This window comes from Saprolegnia diclina (genome assembly GCF_000281045.1).
Source record: "Saprolegnia diclina VS20 unplaced genomic scaffold supercont1.81, whole genome shotgun sequence".
In the NCBI taxonomy this organism is placed as follows: Eukaryota; Oomycota; class Saprolegniomycetes; order Saprolegniales; family Saprolegniaceae; genus Saprolegnia; species Saprolegnia diclina.
Window position 1 is genome coordinate 187,555 of NW_008246148.1, and position 17,141 is coordinate 204,695.

Genomic DNA, 17,141 nt, shown 5'->3' on the forward strand with positions numbered 1-17,141 from the left:
GCAGCCAATACGTCCGAAGCGTGTGCTTGGCTAAACACTGCGTTAATCGCACGCCATCGGCGGACTCGAACCGGCACTCGTTGTCCAAGCACTAAAGTCGGTGTTGCAATCGTATTCCGATACAAAACCTTCGCGCACGTCAAGTCATCTCCGTCTGCATGACAAATATGAACTAACGTACTATAGTATAATAGCAGTATATGGGCTGCTAATGCATACTATCAATGGTCAATAAACTGTATATTGACCCCTATCAATGGTCAATAAACTGTATATTGACCCTTGTGCATACAGTCCCTGATTGCGCTGGCAGCGACGGGCTTTCTCGTCGCCAGCCCGGCGGAGATCGTGGACGCGCCCCTCTATCAGCCCTTTCAGACGCAGTGCCCCTGGGCACACAGACTCTTTATCAAGGACGTACAGTCGTGTACTTGTCAGGACGTCGTCAAGGCAGCATGCTACGTACTCATCCTAGTCCTAGTACTAACGTCGCGCTAGCATCCGCGGGGTTGCCTCCGCCTTCTTCAGGGACGGAGTTTGAAAGAGGAGACGAGTGCGTGGAGGACCATGTGGGCGGGAAAGGCGTCGCCGATTGTTTGCTGAAAATGAAAATCAATTGCCAATCAAACGCGGCCAATCGCAACCGTAGAGGCAGCTCGTCCGGATACGGTGCCGGGTGCGATGCTGTGAGGAGGCAGAGTCGAACGGCGTCGATGGTGGCCGAGATAACGAGCGTCGCCGTGCCGCTGCGGTGCGCTGACGATGGCATGCATCATGGCTCATGCGTCGTAGGCTTGTGATCAAGTTGCGCACGTACGATCTCTCGTGGAATGCGTCCTTGCCCGCCGAGTCGCTCCTCGACATGGCACGCGACCTCACCGAGCAGCAGATGACGCTCGATGGGCTCTTCAATGCGACCCAAGGCCGCGGTACGGGCTCTGCCTATCCAATGGCTTGCTCATACTCGTTGTAGAGGTCGACTTGACGGCGCCGCTGGGACAGTCGGTGGCGCCCAACGACGTCGTCGAGGCCAAGAGCTTCCTCGACATGCCAGACGATTCGTACAGTACGCTGCCTTGGTTCGCCGCGACCACGTCCCAAGATGGTCTCTTCTACCAGCAGCTTTGCGCCATGGCGATCGTCGGGAAGCGCGAGAACCGACGCGTCGCCAAAGAAATGCGTCAGCGCGCCAAGGACACGGACCAGCTCCTGTCGCTGATGGCGCTCTACTTCCAAACGTCGCCGGACCAGCCCAACGTGGCAGTCATCGAGGACCGACCGCGGGTCGTACGGGCGCGCCGGGCGTTGTCATCGTCGGCACCTGTCGCACCGCCGTCGCCAATCGTCGCGTCGATCGTCGCACGGTCCCCGCCGCGGTCGCCCGACGTTAGCGCGTTTACCGACTCGGATTCAGAGGACCCGCCGATGGCATCGCCGCCGCCTCGCGCGACGCCGCCTCCGCCCGTCAAGGTCACGACACCTGACGATATGTTTGACGTCGTCTTCACGCAAAAGGCCATTGGCCTCAAACTCATGTACACATTCTCTACCATCTCCATCATGGCGCACGGATACGGCGTAGCATGGACGATACCAAGCGGTATGCGATCGTGCGCGAGTGCATGGCTGGCTCCGAGGCCAATCGATACCCTGACATTCGACCGGGCGTCGCCGTCGTGGCCGTCAACGGTACAACCTCACATGCACTTGGGCGCCATCCGACATGACGGCCTGCTTGTAGGGCAGAGCGTACACGGCATCGGACTCAACCGAACCCTCTCTCGGCTGCGAGAAGCGCCGCGGCCGGTGGTCGTCCGCTTTGGCCACGCCGCCAAGGCGAGCAGTGCGTCGTGGAGCGATGTCTTGTAACTAGCGACCAATCAATATACATCAGCAGTGAACCGTCGTTGTCAGGCAAGCGCATCTTCAGGTGGTGAACGCGCATGCAACAACCCCAGCTCCGCGAGCGCTGCCACCTCCCATGCGGAGGAGGCGCGAACCCGCAAGGTGCCATTTGGTAAGGGTATAGGTGCAGCTCTTATACGCCATTGCCTTTGGCGGCCAACTGCACTCCAGAGCGTCGCCGGTCGTGGAGACTGCTGCAAGGGCGGGGTCGAGTCGTGCACAGGGGATGGTGCGCTGGACGATGCTCTCATCGCTCGTAGGTCTCAGGTCGCAACACTTTCAAGTTGGGAACATCTATATGTAAAATTGGTTTGGGCTAGACCTTGCTCTGCGCCGTAACATCAAACGTGCCTTCGACCTGGCTCGTCGTCGTCGCTGGCACGTCGTCGACGGCCGAGGGAGCGTCCGGGGCGTCGGACCCGAGACGTTGGGACCCCGGTCCGCGGCGTCGGCGTCGCACGACCGCAATGACGGCGACGACACACACAACGGCTGCGACGCCGGCGGCCGCTGCGAGACCCGCGTTGTCCTGGACGAGGTGCTGCACCGTGACGTCAAAGCTGGCGACGCTCGCGACCTTGGCAGGCACCGAGTACTGCAGCGGCTGGTCGTCAAAGGCGCGCTTCTGCGCCGGCGTTTGGCACACGCCTTCGTTGGCTTCGGCGACCGCGAGGTAGTTGACGGGCACATTGTCGGACCCGACAAAGCTGCAGCTGCTCACGTGGTAAGGGTCGATCGCGTTCGTCGGGCTCTGAAAGACGCAGACCTGGAACGAGCCTTCGATCTGCAGCACACTGTTGAGGACGCAGCGCGCGCCCAGCGCAATGTGATAGCGCGAGTCGTTGCCATGCATCTCGATCGACGTGTAGTTCAAGTCAAAGGTGGAGCACACGCTCGGGAGGTTGTAGGCGGCAAATGCGCGGGCCACCGACGCGCCCACGGGCTTGGGCAAAGCCACCTTGTTAATCGAGATCCACTCGACCGTAGTACCGTTGGCCGTGCTGTTGACGTCGTACAAAGCAGACGCCGGCACCGTCGTCGGGGCTGTCGTCGGCTGCACCGTCGCCGTCGGCAGCGTCGCGGGCAGGGTCGGTGCAACCGTTGCCACAGCTGTCGGCTTGATTGTTACCAGGGCTTGGCGCGCGTCCACCTCGTCTTCGTCTTCACCATCGTCGTCGTCCTCATCGTCGTCGTCCTCGTCATTGTGCGAGTGCCGCCGGCGCGTCGTGGGCGCAGGTGTGGGCGGGACCGTCGTAGCCGCAACCGTAGGCGCTGTTGCATTGGCAACGGTGGCGTTGGCGGCAGCGACCGGCGGCGTCGTCGGTGCTTGCTCGTCAGTCATTTCTTCCGGGCACAAGTTAAAGTCGCAGTCGTAGTAGACATTGCGGTAGACGCGCGAGCCGTCGGCGCAGACCTTGTGGTCATGCTTGCAGCCCTTCTTGTGGCCGCTGGAAGACGCGTCCGAGAGCGCGAGGAAGGCCATCGCCGCGCATAGCACCGCTCGCTGCATGCTTGTCGCTCCGAATCCGGTGACTTACGAAATAGAACGCGACAAGCTGGATCGGCGGAACGTCCGGATACAATACATCTGGATACGATACATCCGGATACACACACGCGAGGACGATCGCGGTATCGACGCAAGGAGCTTGGGTGATCGAACCACCGACTACAGTACTAGTACGACCTGGTATTCCCGCAGTATGCGCTCCTGATGGAGAGTCCGAGCGTCCGATCATTCGGCTGCATGAGCCCACTGCTAAAACAGCGCGGGCGGTCGACCCGACAAACTTTGATGGGCATCAGGACCGAAACGACTTCACCAATGGCTGGCCGACGCAGAGGACGATGCTCGTGGCGGTCTTGCGGAGGTCTGCTGTACTATGCAATACCTGTATGCATACTAGTACCAACAACCAAAAAGGAGCCGTGTTGCAGGCTGTTGCAGGGAGGGTGTTGCAGGGGGCGAGCGGCGGCGTCGCTGGTCCGGACGTCGGTCCGCATCCCGCCAGACATGTGGCGTCGTTTTGATATAACTGCCAACATGGGAGCAGCCTGTGAAACGTCAAGCGAACTACCTACACTGCTGCACAACGGTACCTGGTATGGCTGGTTGCGCTCCTTACTACAATGGGCCGTGCGGTAGCGCGCGTGCCAGCCCGACGATGGAGGCCGCCATAAACTCTCTCGACTGTAGTATGACGTTCAACGTACGAACCGGCACAGTGCCACGTCACTGGTTAAACCACGTCGTTGGGAAGTTGGACGTTCGCGCTGTCTATTACCTTGTGTACCAAGGCGCCCGGCACAGTGGCGCCGCACGGAAGCGTCCAGGACACTCAAGTACTTGTCGAGTTTCCGAATCGACTTGGCTTGCTGGACCCGGCCACACGAGCCGCCGCGTGCCAGGGTGTAGGTGCTCCTTGTTATGTCATCTCCACCAGCGACAATTTCGTGCAATAATCACATACACAATATTGTCATTCGTCTCTTGTCTATCAGTACTTGTAGTACGTGCGGTTGGTGTACACATACGTCTGGAACTCGGGCTCGCAGAACGGAAACTTGATGGTCTGCGGCGTCGGCGAGAAGAGCGCCTTGCCCGTGTTGACGCTCACATAGATCGCGAGCGCCGACGTGACGACGATCGAAAGCACGGCAAAGCACTTCTCCGGCAGCCCCATCGTGTGCCGGAACGTGCGGAGGTAGAACGCGATTGGCAGAATCGTGCAGCAGAGCGACGTGGCCGACGCGCCAACGAAATCTAAGAGGTCGCTAAACTTGTCCTTGAAGACGATCGCAATGACGACGCAGAGGACAACCATGAGAATGCGGAGAACCGCGGCCTTGAGGTACGCACCCGGCGCCTTGTACGCCGCCGAGGGGTCGAGCACCTCGTCGTTGACTTCGTCGGCCACGTCAGCCACGGCCGCGTCGGTCTTGGCCTCGTCGGGTGTCTCAACGTCGACGTACGCCGGCGCATTGAGCGTGAAGCGTTCCTTGTGCAAACCGAGGATGAGGCGCTCGGCAATAAACATGGCCGGGAAGAGCACGAGCGCAAATGCGATCGAAATGTGCAGCTGCATAAAGAGAAACGAGAGGATGATGCCGCCGCGCGAGGCCGTGAAGCCGAGGCTGTCGCCAATGATGGCAAAGAGAAGGTTGCCAGGGATTTGGCAGCCCATGGTAAAGTCGCCGCAGATAGAGATAAGGAGGAAGAGCACGGTGATGACCGAGATCGTCACGGTGATCACGCGCGGCATGCGCTCGGGCTGCGAGTGTTCACGCTGGAGCGACGGAATGATGACGCCGGCGCCGTACGCGAGCGAGAGGTTGCCAAAGACAGTCGTGACGCCTTCAAACGTAATGTGCGGGGACGGCGGCGAGATGCCCGACGGCATCGGCGTCGTGTTGTTGATCAGAATGTAGAGCGCAATCACATCTGCAAACACAGTGCCAAGGGCGCCGGCCGCCGCGGTGCCGGCACCGTCCTTGAGCGTCGGGATAAGGCAAACCGGGAGGAGCGAGAGACCCATGAGCGCGATCCACGTCGAGTCGTCGTACGAACCCGGAAACAACACCGTGAGCAAGGTCCCACCAAGCACCAAGAACACGATCGGGACCATCGTGCACACCAACATGTGCGTGATGACCGTGACCCAGCGACCCGTCTTGCCAAAGACCCACTCGCCCATGTCGCCAAGTGTCTGCACCTTCTTGGGCGCGACGAGCATAACTTTCGAGATGCACACGAGCGCGTACAAGTTGATGGACGCCATAAAGGCAAGCGCGACGGTCGCCCAGACGTAGCCAGCTCGGGCGTAGTTGCCCGGCATACCAAGGGAGCCAATGCCAAAGGCGACGCAGAAGAGTGAGAAGCACGCCTTGAGATCTTCGAGCGTCAAGAACGGACTAGCCATGGGGGACGTGGCAAAAGCGGAAATGAGCCGTCGAACTGGTCGTATAATACTGCTTGCGCCATACCATACCCTGGGGCACGGAGTATTCGTGCGGATGACCCAGGTGCGGTAGCGTGCTTTGTATGGCGGTGAGGCGCTGGATGTCGAGTGACACTTTTCGTCTTTGGCCAATGGCGGTACGCCGCTTGAAACGTTGTAATGGTTATCCTGGCAGAAGGGAAAATGGTTGTGGCTCGCTGACCGACCGTTGATACCTCGCGTGAAGCAGCGTACGGCTGATCAGAACTTGGCGTCTGAGAAAATGCCTCGTCACACCACGACCATTTCATGGCAATGCACTCCAGCGATCGCACCGCCAGAGCGACGCAGATGTAGCAGCGCTTGTGCATAGTACCGGAGTGACCCAAGGAAGACGGGCGCGCCTGCCCTTGCAGAGGTGGCGACTGCGGTCAACCCACATGCGACAAGCGCACATGTGTTTTCGCGAGCGCCCGTCCCGCGGCGGCGAGTCTTTGCATTGAAATTCTGTTCCAATCCAGCGTTCCGATGTGCATTTGCGTGGTAGACGTGGTATTGGTATCGCTGCCTACGAAACACGATACCCTTGGCATCAACAAGCGCGGACGCGACCAGTGGGTCCTTTTAGGTGCATTGTGTTGCGCTGCCGTGAAGCAGGGCGCACGGTCACCACGAATGCAACGGCCAGTTCAGTGTAAATTATATCTAAATAGACTCACTTCAACAACAACGAATGCAACGGCTTCTACTGGTACCTATCGCACAAGATGAATCGATCCAGAGCACCATGCAGGTGCGGTACCGAGGTCCCATCGATGTACAACCCGAGCCCTCGTTGCTTCGAAAGAGAAGCAGGGTGCGCGACGGTCCATTCGTTTGTTCACTCCATAGTCCGCCCTCGAACTTGCGTGGCGTATGGTGGTGGTGTCGGCAGCTATTATCATGAGCTAATATAGTCTATATTCGCTATAGAAGTCTACGTGTAGCTTGTCCAATGCGCCTTGGCCGATGACACCAAGGTGCAGTACACGAAGCGCGGTTTTTGGCCCTTCGATTGGCTCCAGTTTGACCACTCGCGTTGCGTCAATCGACCCCTTTAAAGTTCGATTTGTAAATTCAATAAAGTGCGCATTTTCTCCCAAGCTTTAGTCTTGAATGTTGTATGTGTATGTCGCAGCTATTCGGGCATGGCCGTACTTGACTGATTTCACGCAACCGTAAACAAGAAGCGCGGGAAATGACAGCCAAGGTTGACCAAGGTTGACACATTCACAACACAATTTATGATTCTAGTTACTACGCGACGCCAACAATTACGTTTCGCCGGTCGTCGTCTAATACTTGTAGTACGTCCGGTTGGTGTACACCATGTCCTGGAACTCGGGTTCGCAGAACGGAAACTTGATGCTCGAGTGCGACGGCGAGAAGAGCGCCTTGCCCGTGTGGATCGTCACGTAGATAGCGAGCGCCGACATGATCAAGATCGAGAAGATCGCAAAACCCTTCTCGAGCTTTGAGAGCGAGTGGAAGAACGTGCGGAGGTAAAACGTAATCGGCAAAATCGCGCAGCAAAGCGACGTGGCCGACGCGCCAACGAAATCCAAGAGGTCGCTGAACTTGTCCTTGAAGACGATCGCAATGATGACACAGAGAACGACCATGACGGTGCGGAGCGCCGCTGCCTTGAGGTACGCACCCGGGGCCTTGTACGCGTCGGCGGGGTCGCGATGGGCGACGTCCTTCACAGGCGCGACGTCAGCATCGTCTTCCTTGGGCGCGGGCGTCTCTGCGTCCGCGTAGTTTTCCTCGTTGAGCGCAAACTGCTCCTTGTGGAGGCCGAGGAAGAGACGCTCGGCGATGAACATGGCCGGGAAGAGCACGAGCGCAAATGCGATCGTAATGTGGAGCTGCATGAGGAGGAAGGCGAGAATGACACCGCCGCGCGACGCGGTGAAGCCGAGGCTGTCGCCGACGATCGCAAAGAGGAGGTTGCCGGGGATTTGGCAGCCCATGGTAAAGTCGCCGCAGATCGAGATGAGGAGGAAGAGGACGGCAGTGAGGCCGATCGTGCACTTGATCACGCGCGGCATGCGCTCGGGCTGTGAATGCTCGAGCTGAAGCGACGGAATAATCGTGCCGCAGCCAAAGGCGAGCGAGAGGTTGCCAAAGACGGTCGTGACACCGCCAAAGCTGAGCGCGGGCGACGGCGGCGACATGCCCGACGGCATCGGCGTCGTGTTGTCGATCAGAATGTAGAGCGCAATCACATCCGCGAGGATTGTGCCGAGCGCACCGGCCGCCGCGGTGCCAGCACCGTCCTTGAGCGTCGGGATGAGGCACACCGGGAGAAGCGAGATGCCCATGAGCGCGATCCACGTCGAATCGGCGTACGAGTCGGGGAACAAGACCGAGAGGAGGCCGCCACCGAGCACCAAGAACACGATCGGCACCATGACGCAGACGAGCATGTGGGCAATGACCGTGACCCAGCGACCAGTGCGGCCAAAGATCCACTCGCCAATGTCACCGAGCGTCTGGACGCCCTTGGGCGCGACGAGCATGACCTTGGACATGCACACCGAGGCGTACATGTTGATGGCGGCCATGAAGACGAGCGCGATCGAGGCCCAGACGTAGCCGGCGCGGGCGTAGTTGCCCGGCATACCAAGCGAGCCGATGCCAAAGGCGACGCAGAAGAGCGAGAAGCACGTCTTGAGATCTTCGATCGTGAGGAACGCCATGCTGTGCTCGAGGTGGCGAAATCGAAAGTGAGTGCATTCGTTTCGCGGGCCAAGCGGGCGGTTGAACTTGGAAAGCAACGGGTTTTGCGACAAGGGTCACAAGGCGACCGACGTAGAGGCCACCCAGGTGGAACGAGAGGGCTCGCTCTCGGCCATTGTATGGCCGCGCGCCTCGTGTCCGCTGTAATGGGTTGCCGATAGCTTCACCACGAGGTTAACCTTCTGCCACGTGGTGCGGCAGCGTGATGTCCCATTGGGTAGATGAGCTGCGACAACCGACGCTGGAGCGCCGGAGATGCGGCGTCCGAGCGAAACACCGATGACGTCCGCTGTGAATCTGATCAGTGATGAACGGCAACGAAAGGTCTGAGATGAGAGACGAGCGGACTTCGTTTTCTACGGCCGCAACTACCAGTTTTGGCATCTCGACAATGCGCAAATCGCCAGACAAGAAGGCGTGAGATAGTGTACACAAAGACGCGTGCACGCAATATATACAAGTGTACGACGTGTCGTCTAGGTGCTGGAACAAAGGGGCGAAGCGATGGGTGACGAGGACCGTACAATGTAAGAGATATCCAGCGCGGCGCATCCCAAGCTGGGTATTTTAATTTCTTCCACCTATCTTTCACCTTATAACAAGGTGCGACCAGGAAGGAATAAACGAGGTGCTTCAAGAGGCACCAGAAAAGAATTCTCACAGCTACAAAGCGCGCATGGCACGCGTCCTGCAAGGTACTGTCGTGTTTTAGACGCAGCACCACCTAATGGTTGAAACTAACATTCTACGGTACTGGAACGTGCCTCGTCTATTTAAAAAATGTCGTACGAATCCAGAGATAAAATGAAGTCGTCGATCCCCTTCAGCACTTTGTCAGCCCCCCGTGGGTCGTCGCGTGTTCCAGAGCCAGGCGGGTAGTAAAAAGAGCGCGATTGGTAACCCGAATGAGCAAGCTCGAAGTAGGATTGCGCTATAGATTTGCATCCAGTGTGGGACCGTTCAAGAGAATCCGCCAGGAAGACGAACGAACGGTAGAGTCGCTCGGCGCTGTGCCTTCGAATGGGACGAAGCCACCCAAATGACGTGCTTGCGTCTTCGATGCACAAAAGCTCTCAAGCGTCGTAGTGCTTGGGCAACGAGCTACTCACAGTCCTGTCTAACATCGCTGCGTGCGCTTTTATTCGGCGATAGTACTATCACAAATCCCGGGTAACTTCTTGTGCCTTTGTCGTTCTTACTGTTTTGAGGATTCGGGAAATCCCACGGTGGCAAGCAGTGCGTGGCACTGCATGTGGAAAGAAAGTTATTTAGCTTATAGTATTCTTTTGTCTAGTTGTGTCCGTTGAGATGACGTCTCGTATCTCCTATATGTACACTCAGGCAATGCAAGGCATATGCGTGTGGCCGTCCATTGCCATGTGACGGTTCAAGATACGTTATATTGTATCTTATTATGGAATACATATTTCGAGTGCACACGTGGCAGAGCGTTACACCAGCTGGCCTCGGTGCAGACCGATCCATGATCAACTCCTCCGTTTTCTGACCACATTGGTACCACGATGGACAAGGTTGTCTTGCGTGCGTCTGATATCTGATAGGCAGGCAAAGCAAGTCGTCCTCGTCACACACCGACATCATGATCACGGCAAAGACCAAGCACGGAAGGGGTGATGGCGCCGGCACCGCGCTCGGATGAAAAAGCTACTACCGTCATGTATGATTATGGGCTTCTGCAGCGACAGATGCCAGGTCTGTGAGTACCCGTGCTAATATCGTTTTGTTCGTACCGGTATTGCATACCGGTATGCCGGTCTCTGCTCTGGGGAAGCGCGCAATGCGACTGCCAAGGACGCACGATTCCACACATTTTACATTTGATTACAAAGTTTTACACGTCAACTTTAAAAGTTGTAGTGCGTCTTGTTGGTGTACACAAAGTCTTGAAACTCAGCAGCGCAGAACGGGAAGCGCGGACCCGGTGGGCCGGGCGCGAACAAGGCCTTGCCCGTGTTGATCGTCACGTAGATCGCGAGCGCCGACGTGACGAGGATCGAGACGATCGCAAATGCCTTCTCGGGCAGCGACATGGTCTTGTAGAACGTCTTGAGGTAGAAGATGATGGGCAAAATCATGCAGCAAAGCGACGTGCAGGACGCACCGACGAAATCCAGAAGATCGCTAAACTTGTCCTTGAAGATGATCGCAATGACGACGCAGAGGACGACCATGACCGTACGAAGGATCGCGGCCTTGAGGTACGCACCCGGCGCCTTGTACGCGTCAGCGGCGTCCGCCACGTGCACTGGGGCATCGGTCTTCTCGGCGTCGTCCTTGGTCGGCGTCTCGAGGTCGTCGTACGCGGCGGCGTCGGCGTCGAGCGTGAAGAGCTCCTTGTGCAGGCCAAGGACGAGGCGCTCAGCGATAAACATAGCCGGGAAGAGCACAAGGGCAAACGCGATCGTGATGTGCAGCTGCATAAAGAGGAACGAGAGGATGACACCGCCGCGCGACGCTTCAAACCCGAGCTTGGTGCCGGTGATGGCAAAGAGGAGGTTGCCGGGAATCTGGCAGCCGACAACCGAGACGCCCGTGATCGAGATGATGAGGAAGAAGGTCGTGATGACACCGAGCGTGACGGTAATCACGCGCGGCATACGCTCGGGCTGCGAATGTTCGCGCTGGAGCGACGGAATGATGACACCGGCGCCATACGCGAGCGCCAAGTTGCCAAAGACGGCTGTGACGCCGCTCACCGAGAGCTCGGGCGACGGCGGCGAGACCGGCATCGGCGTCATCTCGTCGACAAGGATGTAGAGCGCAATCACATCCGCGAGGACTGTGCCGAGGGCGCCAGCGGCAGCGGTGCCCGCACCTTCCTTGAGCGTCGGGATGAGGCAGACGGGAAGGAGCGAGAGACCCATGAGCGCGATCCACGTCGAGTCGGCGTACGACGACGGGAACAACACCGTGAGCAAAGTTCCGCCAAGCACCAAGAACACGATCGGGACCATCGTGCACACGAGCATGTGCGTGATGACCGTGACCCAGCGACCGGGCTTGCCAAAGACCCACTCGCCAATGTCACTAAGCGTCTGAACCTTCTTGGGCGCGACCATCATGACCTTGGAGATGCAGACCGATGCGTAAATGTTGATGGACGCCATAAAGGCAAGCGCGACGGTCGCCCAGACGTAGCCAGCGCGGGAGTAGTTGCCTGGCATACCGAGAGTACCGATGCCATAGACGACGCAGAAGAGCGAGAAGCACATCTTCATGTCCTCCATCGTTAGAAACGGACCTGCCATCGTGTCGCTTCTTAAAGCAAGCAAAAGTGGAAATGAAGTACTCGGGAAAAGCGCCAAGGGGCTAGACACGAGCAGCGTCTCGAGCCGACAGCAAACATCGTACCACGACGACTCGATCGTCGCTACACCGTGTTTGCGCCATGCCTCGCTTGACCACAAGCTGTAGGTACATGCGAACGCGGCTGAACCTGGATAAAGCGACGTAAAAACCCGTGGCTAGCGAGGCGACACCTTGGTGTTTGTATGGCGCGTCCTTGGACTGGTCACTGTAATGGGTGCTGCAGGTCCCCCAGCACTCGTCTGCGCAATCTGCGGTTCACAGCGCTCAGCGCGCCAAGATTGCTCTTTGCCGCTTTATCTCGACACCTCGAAATGACAAGTACGGCGACTGCAAACGAACTGGACCATGACGTCGTTCTTAACCTCACGTATGCACAAGGGACGTCGAGCCCGTCTGCACACTCACGCCAATTCTCAGTCCAACGGTTGAAATAGTCTGATCATACAGGCCTGTTGAGCGTACGTAGCCGGTGCGCGTACTACTACCAATTGCGCAGCCTGATTTGGTAGAAGCACGTCAACGCTTCGTTGCGAACGCAACGACCCTCGGACGAGCGCGTCGGTGGAGCTTTCTAATGCCCACGAATCGCGGCGCAGGTGTCTGGCGCATTGCGCATCATCGGTCCACAGCAGACGCCCTCTCGCTCGGCTCCCTAGCCTGGACCCCCTAGCTCGGCTCCCGACGCGCAGGCTCGTCGAGACGCCAACGAACCAAGAGCCCGCGCGAACCAGATTTCAAAACCAAGCGACTCTTGCCGTGCAATGGGTGCGTCGCCACCAGCGGCACCACTTTGTAGACGGCCGCGCGGGGAGCTAATCTCACGTTTGCGCAACGTGGTGCGATTTCTGATAAGGTAACAGAGATCCGGACGCTTCTTGCGATCCCACAGTGTCGGATCGTTGAGGCTGAAGTGGGTGCGTGCGCGTAATGTTTCCCAATCGAGCGCCAGGTTTGCAACGGCCGTTTCCTCTCAGAAAGGCTATACGACGTATCTCGTCTGCATACTTGAGGCGTATTGCATGGGCATTGTGCATCAAGCCACGTGATCAGTACGACGCCGACCTCGATCGATGAGCTTCTCGGAGAGAGCGTTCGGAGAGAGAAGACGCGCCGCTTCTGCATGGGTGCACGGCTGGCGCAAAAGAAAACCACGACCAGACTGCAGCTGCGACACGAATGGGTGATGGATGCTGCTGCCCAAGCTCAAGCAGGAGTCAACGGACCAAGCAATTACGATTTGCGTTCTGGGTACAAGGCTCTGGATCTATCCACCTTCGCGGACCAGCTTTGCCGCCTCAAAGAGCTGACAGCGTGTGCAACCGCGCAACGATTTCTTGCGGCCATCACAGTCTCATGCAAACAGGCCGAAAATAGTGTTTCAAAGGGTACCGTGCCACGCATTGTATGGCTTGCGAAACTAGCAATCTTGGTTTCGATTGCATGACATTACTAGTACTTGGTGCAGAAGGGGCGCACCGCAGCCTTAGTCGGGTCCTTGGACGAGTCTTTCTTGTCCGGTCTTTGGCCTTCATGTACTGATGATAGAAGCTGGTACTAGTATGTTGGGAGGATGCTTCGATCGATTTATAGCGGCCATGTGGGCCATTTCTGAGCAAGCGCACCAGCCCGGCCTCACGGTAGTCGCCACGATTGCCAAATGTGCATATCGTACATTCGTCGTCGTACGGTTTCACTTGTTGTATGTATTGGCCAAGTCATGTACGACACCGAGGGTAGAAGTACGCTGTACGAGTCGTAGTAAAACCAGCAAAAAACTGGTCATCTTGACGTGGAAGTTGCATGCTTCTTGCAGCGATTCTGGCCGATGGTTCCAAAGGAAATTGAACTTTGAACTTCATGGAAATACGTCGGCCGCCCAGCATACTTGAACATCAGATGGCCGTGACAAGGAGAAACGACCAATCACATTGCGTTCCGTTCTGATCAGGTGCTCAGTTTGCATTTTGGCGCGATGTGATTGGCTACAATGCCAGGAATATCGTCAGAAAGGCGAATCACGTGGCACACCAGCTGGACCGCTTGGATCTTCTACCACGTTGATGGAGGAGTGCTCAGAACACACGACGTGATCGCGTTCACATCGGTCTCTGGGCAAACGCTCATTTTACAATTTGCTTTGCGCCACCAACAACCATCATGGGCAAGCCATTTCTCACGTGGGAAGACGCCAAGATGTGCTTCTCGCTCTTCTGTGTCGTCTACGGCATCGGTACGCTCGGCATGCCGGGTAACTACGCCCGCGCCGGCTACGCCTGGGCGACCCTCGCGCTTGTCTTCATGGCGACCGTCAACATCTACGCCACTGTGTGCATGAGCAAGGTCATGCTCGTCGCGCCCAAGACCGTCAAGACCTTTGGCGACATGGGCGAGTGGTGCATGGGCACGTTTGGCCGCTGGATTGCCGTCATCTCGCAAATGCTTGTCTGCGTCATGGTGCCGATTGTCTTTCTCGTCCTCGGCGGCACCTTGCTCACGGTACTCTTCCCCGAATCGTACGCCGACTCGACGTGGATCATCCTCATGGGTATTTCGCTCCTCCCCGTCTGCCTCATTCCCAACCTCAAGGAAGGTGCTGGTGTGGCCGCGGCCGGCGCCCTCGGCACGATCCTTGCCGACGGCATTGCGCTCTACCTCCTCGTCTCCAACATGCACGGCCCGTCGGCTGGTCTCTCGACGCCGTCGCCGGAGCTTACGTTCTCGGGTGTCACGGCCGTCTTTGGCAACCTCTCGCTCGCGTACGGTGCCGGCGTCGTCATTCCTTCGCTTCAGCGCGAACACAGCGACCCGACGCGCATGCCGCGTGTCATCACGGTGACGCTTGTCCTTGTGTCCGTGCTCTTCCTCGTCATCTCGATTACCGGTGTCTCGACCGTTGGCTGCCAAATTCCGGGCAACCTCCTCTTTGCCATCACCGGCACCAAGCTCGGCTTTGAAGCGTCGCGCGGCGGCATCATTTTGGCCTTCCTCTTCATGCAGATCCACATCACGGTCGCCTTTGCGCTCATTCTGTTCCCGGCCATGTTTATTGCTGAGCGCCTCGTCCTTGGCCTGCACAAAAACGCGTTTGCCCTTGCGCCCGCGGATGAAGCGGCCAAGGATGCCATGTACGCGTCGCTCGAGACGCCGTCGGCGGACGCCAAGGTCGAAGTCGAGGCGAACCACGTTGAGGATAAAGTCGTTGCGGCCTACGCCGCGCCGGGCGCGTACCTCAAGGCGTGCATCCTCCGCACGGTCATGGTCGTCGTCATGGTCATCATTGCCATCATCTGGAAGGACCATTTTGGCGACCTTCTGGATTTTGTCGGCGCCTCCTCGACGTCGCTCAGCTGCATGATTCTGCCCATCATCTTCTACCTCAAGACGTTCCGCACGACGCTTGGCGTGCCGGAGAAGGCATTTGCGATCCTCTGCGTCCTCGTCACGTCGGCCCTCGCTATCTATGTGACGTACACGACGGGCAAGAACCTCTTTGCGCCGGCGGCGGGCGACTCGTCGATCAAGTTCCCGTACTGCCCGGCCGAGTACCAAAAGATGGTCTACACCAACACGACGTTCTACAAGCACTAAGTCGTCGTCGCATTCCGCCTCCTTTGTATGTATAAAATCTTGTTGAATGAAAACATTTTTGTGTCCTAAAGTTGTCTGATGGCTCGTTGCGCATTTCAACGCAAGTAAGACTAAGAAATCAGTGTGCCCCAATCTCACCAAGCGCTGGCGCCCTCGACGACCTCAACGAATGCGTAGATATAACTTATAGCTTGTGTACGGATGCTTAAGGTCGCAATGCTGTAAGTCGCATTCCGCCGCGCAGTCATTTATCGCTGCGTGATGGCTCCAAACAGCATTTTCACACATTTGCGATATCCTGCTTGACACAGAATCTAAACTGCTGTTTTAAAACAGAATATTGACCACGCGACACAGCGTTTCATTCGATCCGTGCCATCTCAACCGCCTCCGCAAGGGCTCGTATACAATCGTCCTAGTCGTACTAAGGCTACTCCACAACGTCACTGCAAAATACGGACACTAGACACTAAGCAAACTCACCGATCCCCTCCCAAACCGTCCACAGAGTTTAGAAGAAGCTGGGTTTGAAGAGACACACATTACATTTCTTTTTACTTGCACAGGAGACAACATTGGAGTCTAGAGCTTCTTGCCGCTGTAGAACGTCGTGTTGGTGTAGACCATTTGCTGGTACTCGGCCGGGCAGTACGGGAACTTGATCGCGGGGTTGGCCTGGCCGGGCGCAAAGAGGTGCTTGCCCGTCGTGTACGACACGTAGACAGCGAGGCACGTGGTCACGAGGACGCAGAGGATCGCAAATGCCTTCTCGGGCTTGGACAGCGTCGCGTGGAACGTCTTGAGGTAAAAGACGATCGGCAGAATCATGCAGCTCGTCGACGTCGACGACGCACCGACAAAGTCGACGAGGTCCGTAAAGTTGTCCTTCCACAGAAGCGCCACGACCACCATGATGGCGACGACCACCGTGCGCAAGATGCACACCTTGAGGTACGCGCCCGGCGCGTTGTAGGCGGCGGCACTGCCCGAGTCGTGCTCGGCCGTCGCATCGTGCACCTTGGCAAGGTCAGCGTTGGTAGCCTCGTTCGGGGTCTCGGTGACGGCAAAGGCAGACTCCTTGGCTTCTTCGTCGACGACATCTGCAAGCACAAACGCCGACTTGTGCATGCCGAGGATGATGCGCTCCATGATGAAGAGCGCCGGGTACAGAATCAACGAGAACGCGATCGTGATGTGGAGCTGCATGAAGAGGAAGGCGAGGATGACACCGCCGCGCGACGCCTTGAAGCCGAGCTTGTCGCCGTTGACGGCAAAAAGGAGGTTGCCCGGAATCTGGCAGCCGACCACCGACACACCCGTGATGGCGAGCACCATGAAGAGCACCGAGATCGAGACGAGCGTCACGACAATCACACGCGGCATGCGCGTCGGGTCGCTGTGCTCGCGCTGGAGCGCAGGAATGACGACACCGGCGCCGTACGCAAGCGCGAGGTTGCCAAAGACGGCCGTGACACCCGAGAACGAGAGGTCCGGCGACGGCGTCGAGAGGTTCTTGGCTTCCGGCGTCGACATGTTGTCGATGAGCATGTAGATGGCAATGGCGTCGGCCAGGATCGTACCGATGGCACCAGCCGCGGC

The 17,141-nt window shown here is 57.7% G+C and overlaps 7 protein-coding genes across 7 annotated transcripts; 2 read left to right on the top strand and 5 right to left on the bottom strand.

Annotated features, from left to right (window-relative positions):
* The first annotated feature begins 628 nt into the window (after positions 1-628).
* SDRG_14960 (hypothetical protein) lies at positions 629-1,908 on the top strand. The gene is made up of 5 exons (XM_008621122.1): positions 629-751; positions 793-929; positions 974-1,535; positions 1,583-1,689; positions 1,742-1,908. The coding sequence occupies exons 1-5, from the start codon at positions 714-716 to the stop codon at positions 1,867-1,869; spliced, it is 972 nt and encodes a 323-aa protein (XP_008619344.1). The 5' UTR covers positions 629-713; the 3' UTR covers positions 1,870-1,908.
* Positions 1,909-2,167: 259 nt separating this feature from the next.
* On the bottom strand, positions 2,168-3,436 carry SDRG_14961 (hypothetical protein). The gene has a single exon (XM_008621123.1). It carries the CDS (start codon positions 3,413-3,415, stop codon positions 2,222-2,224), a length of 1,194 nt encoding a protein of 397 aa, XP_008619345.1. The 5' UTR covers positions 3,416-3,436; the 3' UTR covers positions 2,168-2,221.
* A 920-nt stretch (positions 3,437-4,356) lies between these two features.
* Positions 4,357-5,835, bottom strand: SDRG_14962 (hypothetical protein). The gene has a single exon (XM_008621124.1). It carries the CDS (start codon positions 5,823-5,825, stop codon positions 4,404-4,406), a length of 1,422 nt encoding a protein of 473 aa, XP_008619346.1. The 5' UTR covers positions 5,826-5,835; the 3' UTR covers positions 4,357-4,403.
* A 1,268-nt stretch (positions 5,836-7,103) lies between these two features.
* Positions 7,104-8,827, bottom strand: SDRG_14963 (hypothetical protein). Its single transcript, XM_008621125.1, has one exon. It carries the CDS (start codon positions 8,582-8,584, stop codon positions 7,178-7,180), a length of 1,407 nt encoding a protein of 468 aa, XP_008619347.1. The 5' UTR covers positions 8,585-8,827; the 3' UTR covers positions 7,104-7,177.
* Positions 8,828-10,439: 1,612 nt separating this feature from the next.
* SDRG_14964 (hypothetical protein) lies at positions 10,440-12,308 on the bottom strand. The gene has a single exon (XM_008621126.1). The coding sequence runs from the start codon at positions 11,891-11,893 to the stop codon at positions 10,490-10,492; it is 1,404 nt and encodes a 467-aa protein (XP_008619348.1). The 5' UTR covers positions 11,894-12,308; the 3' UTR covers positions 10,440-10,489.
* Positions 12,309-14,045: 1,737 nt separating this feature from the next.
* Positions 14,046-15,612, top strand: SDRG_14965 (hypothetical protein). The gene has a single exon (XM_008621127.1). The coding sequence runs from the start codon at positions 14,112-14,114 to the stop codon at positions 15,540-15,542; it is 1,431 nt and encodes a 476-aa protein (XP_008619349.1). The 5' UTR covers positions 14,046-14,111; the 3' UTR covers positions 15,543-15,612.
* Positions 15,613-16,064: 452 nt separating this feature from the next.
* Positions 16,065-17,100, bottom strand: SDRG_14966 (hypothetical protein). The gene has a single exon (XM_008621128.1). It carries the CDS (start codon positions 17,088-17,090, stop codon positions 16,125-16,127), a length of 966 nt encoding a protein of 321 aa, XP_008619350.1. The 5' UTR covers positions 17,091-17,100; the 3' UTR covers positions 16,065-16,124.
* Positions 17,101-17,141: the final 41 nt, after the last annotated feature.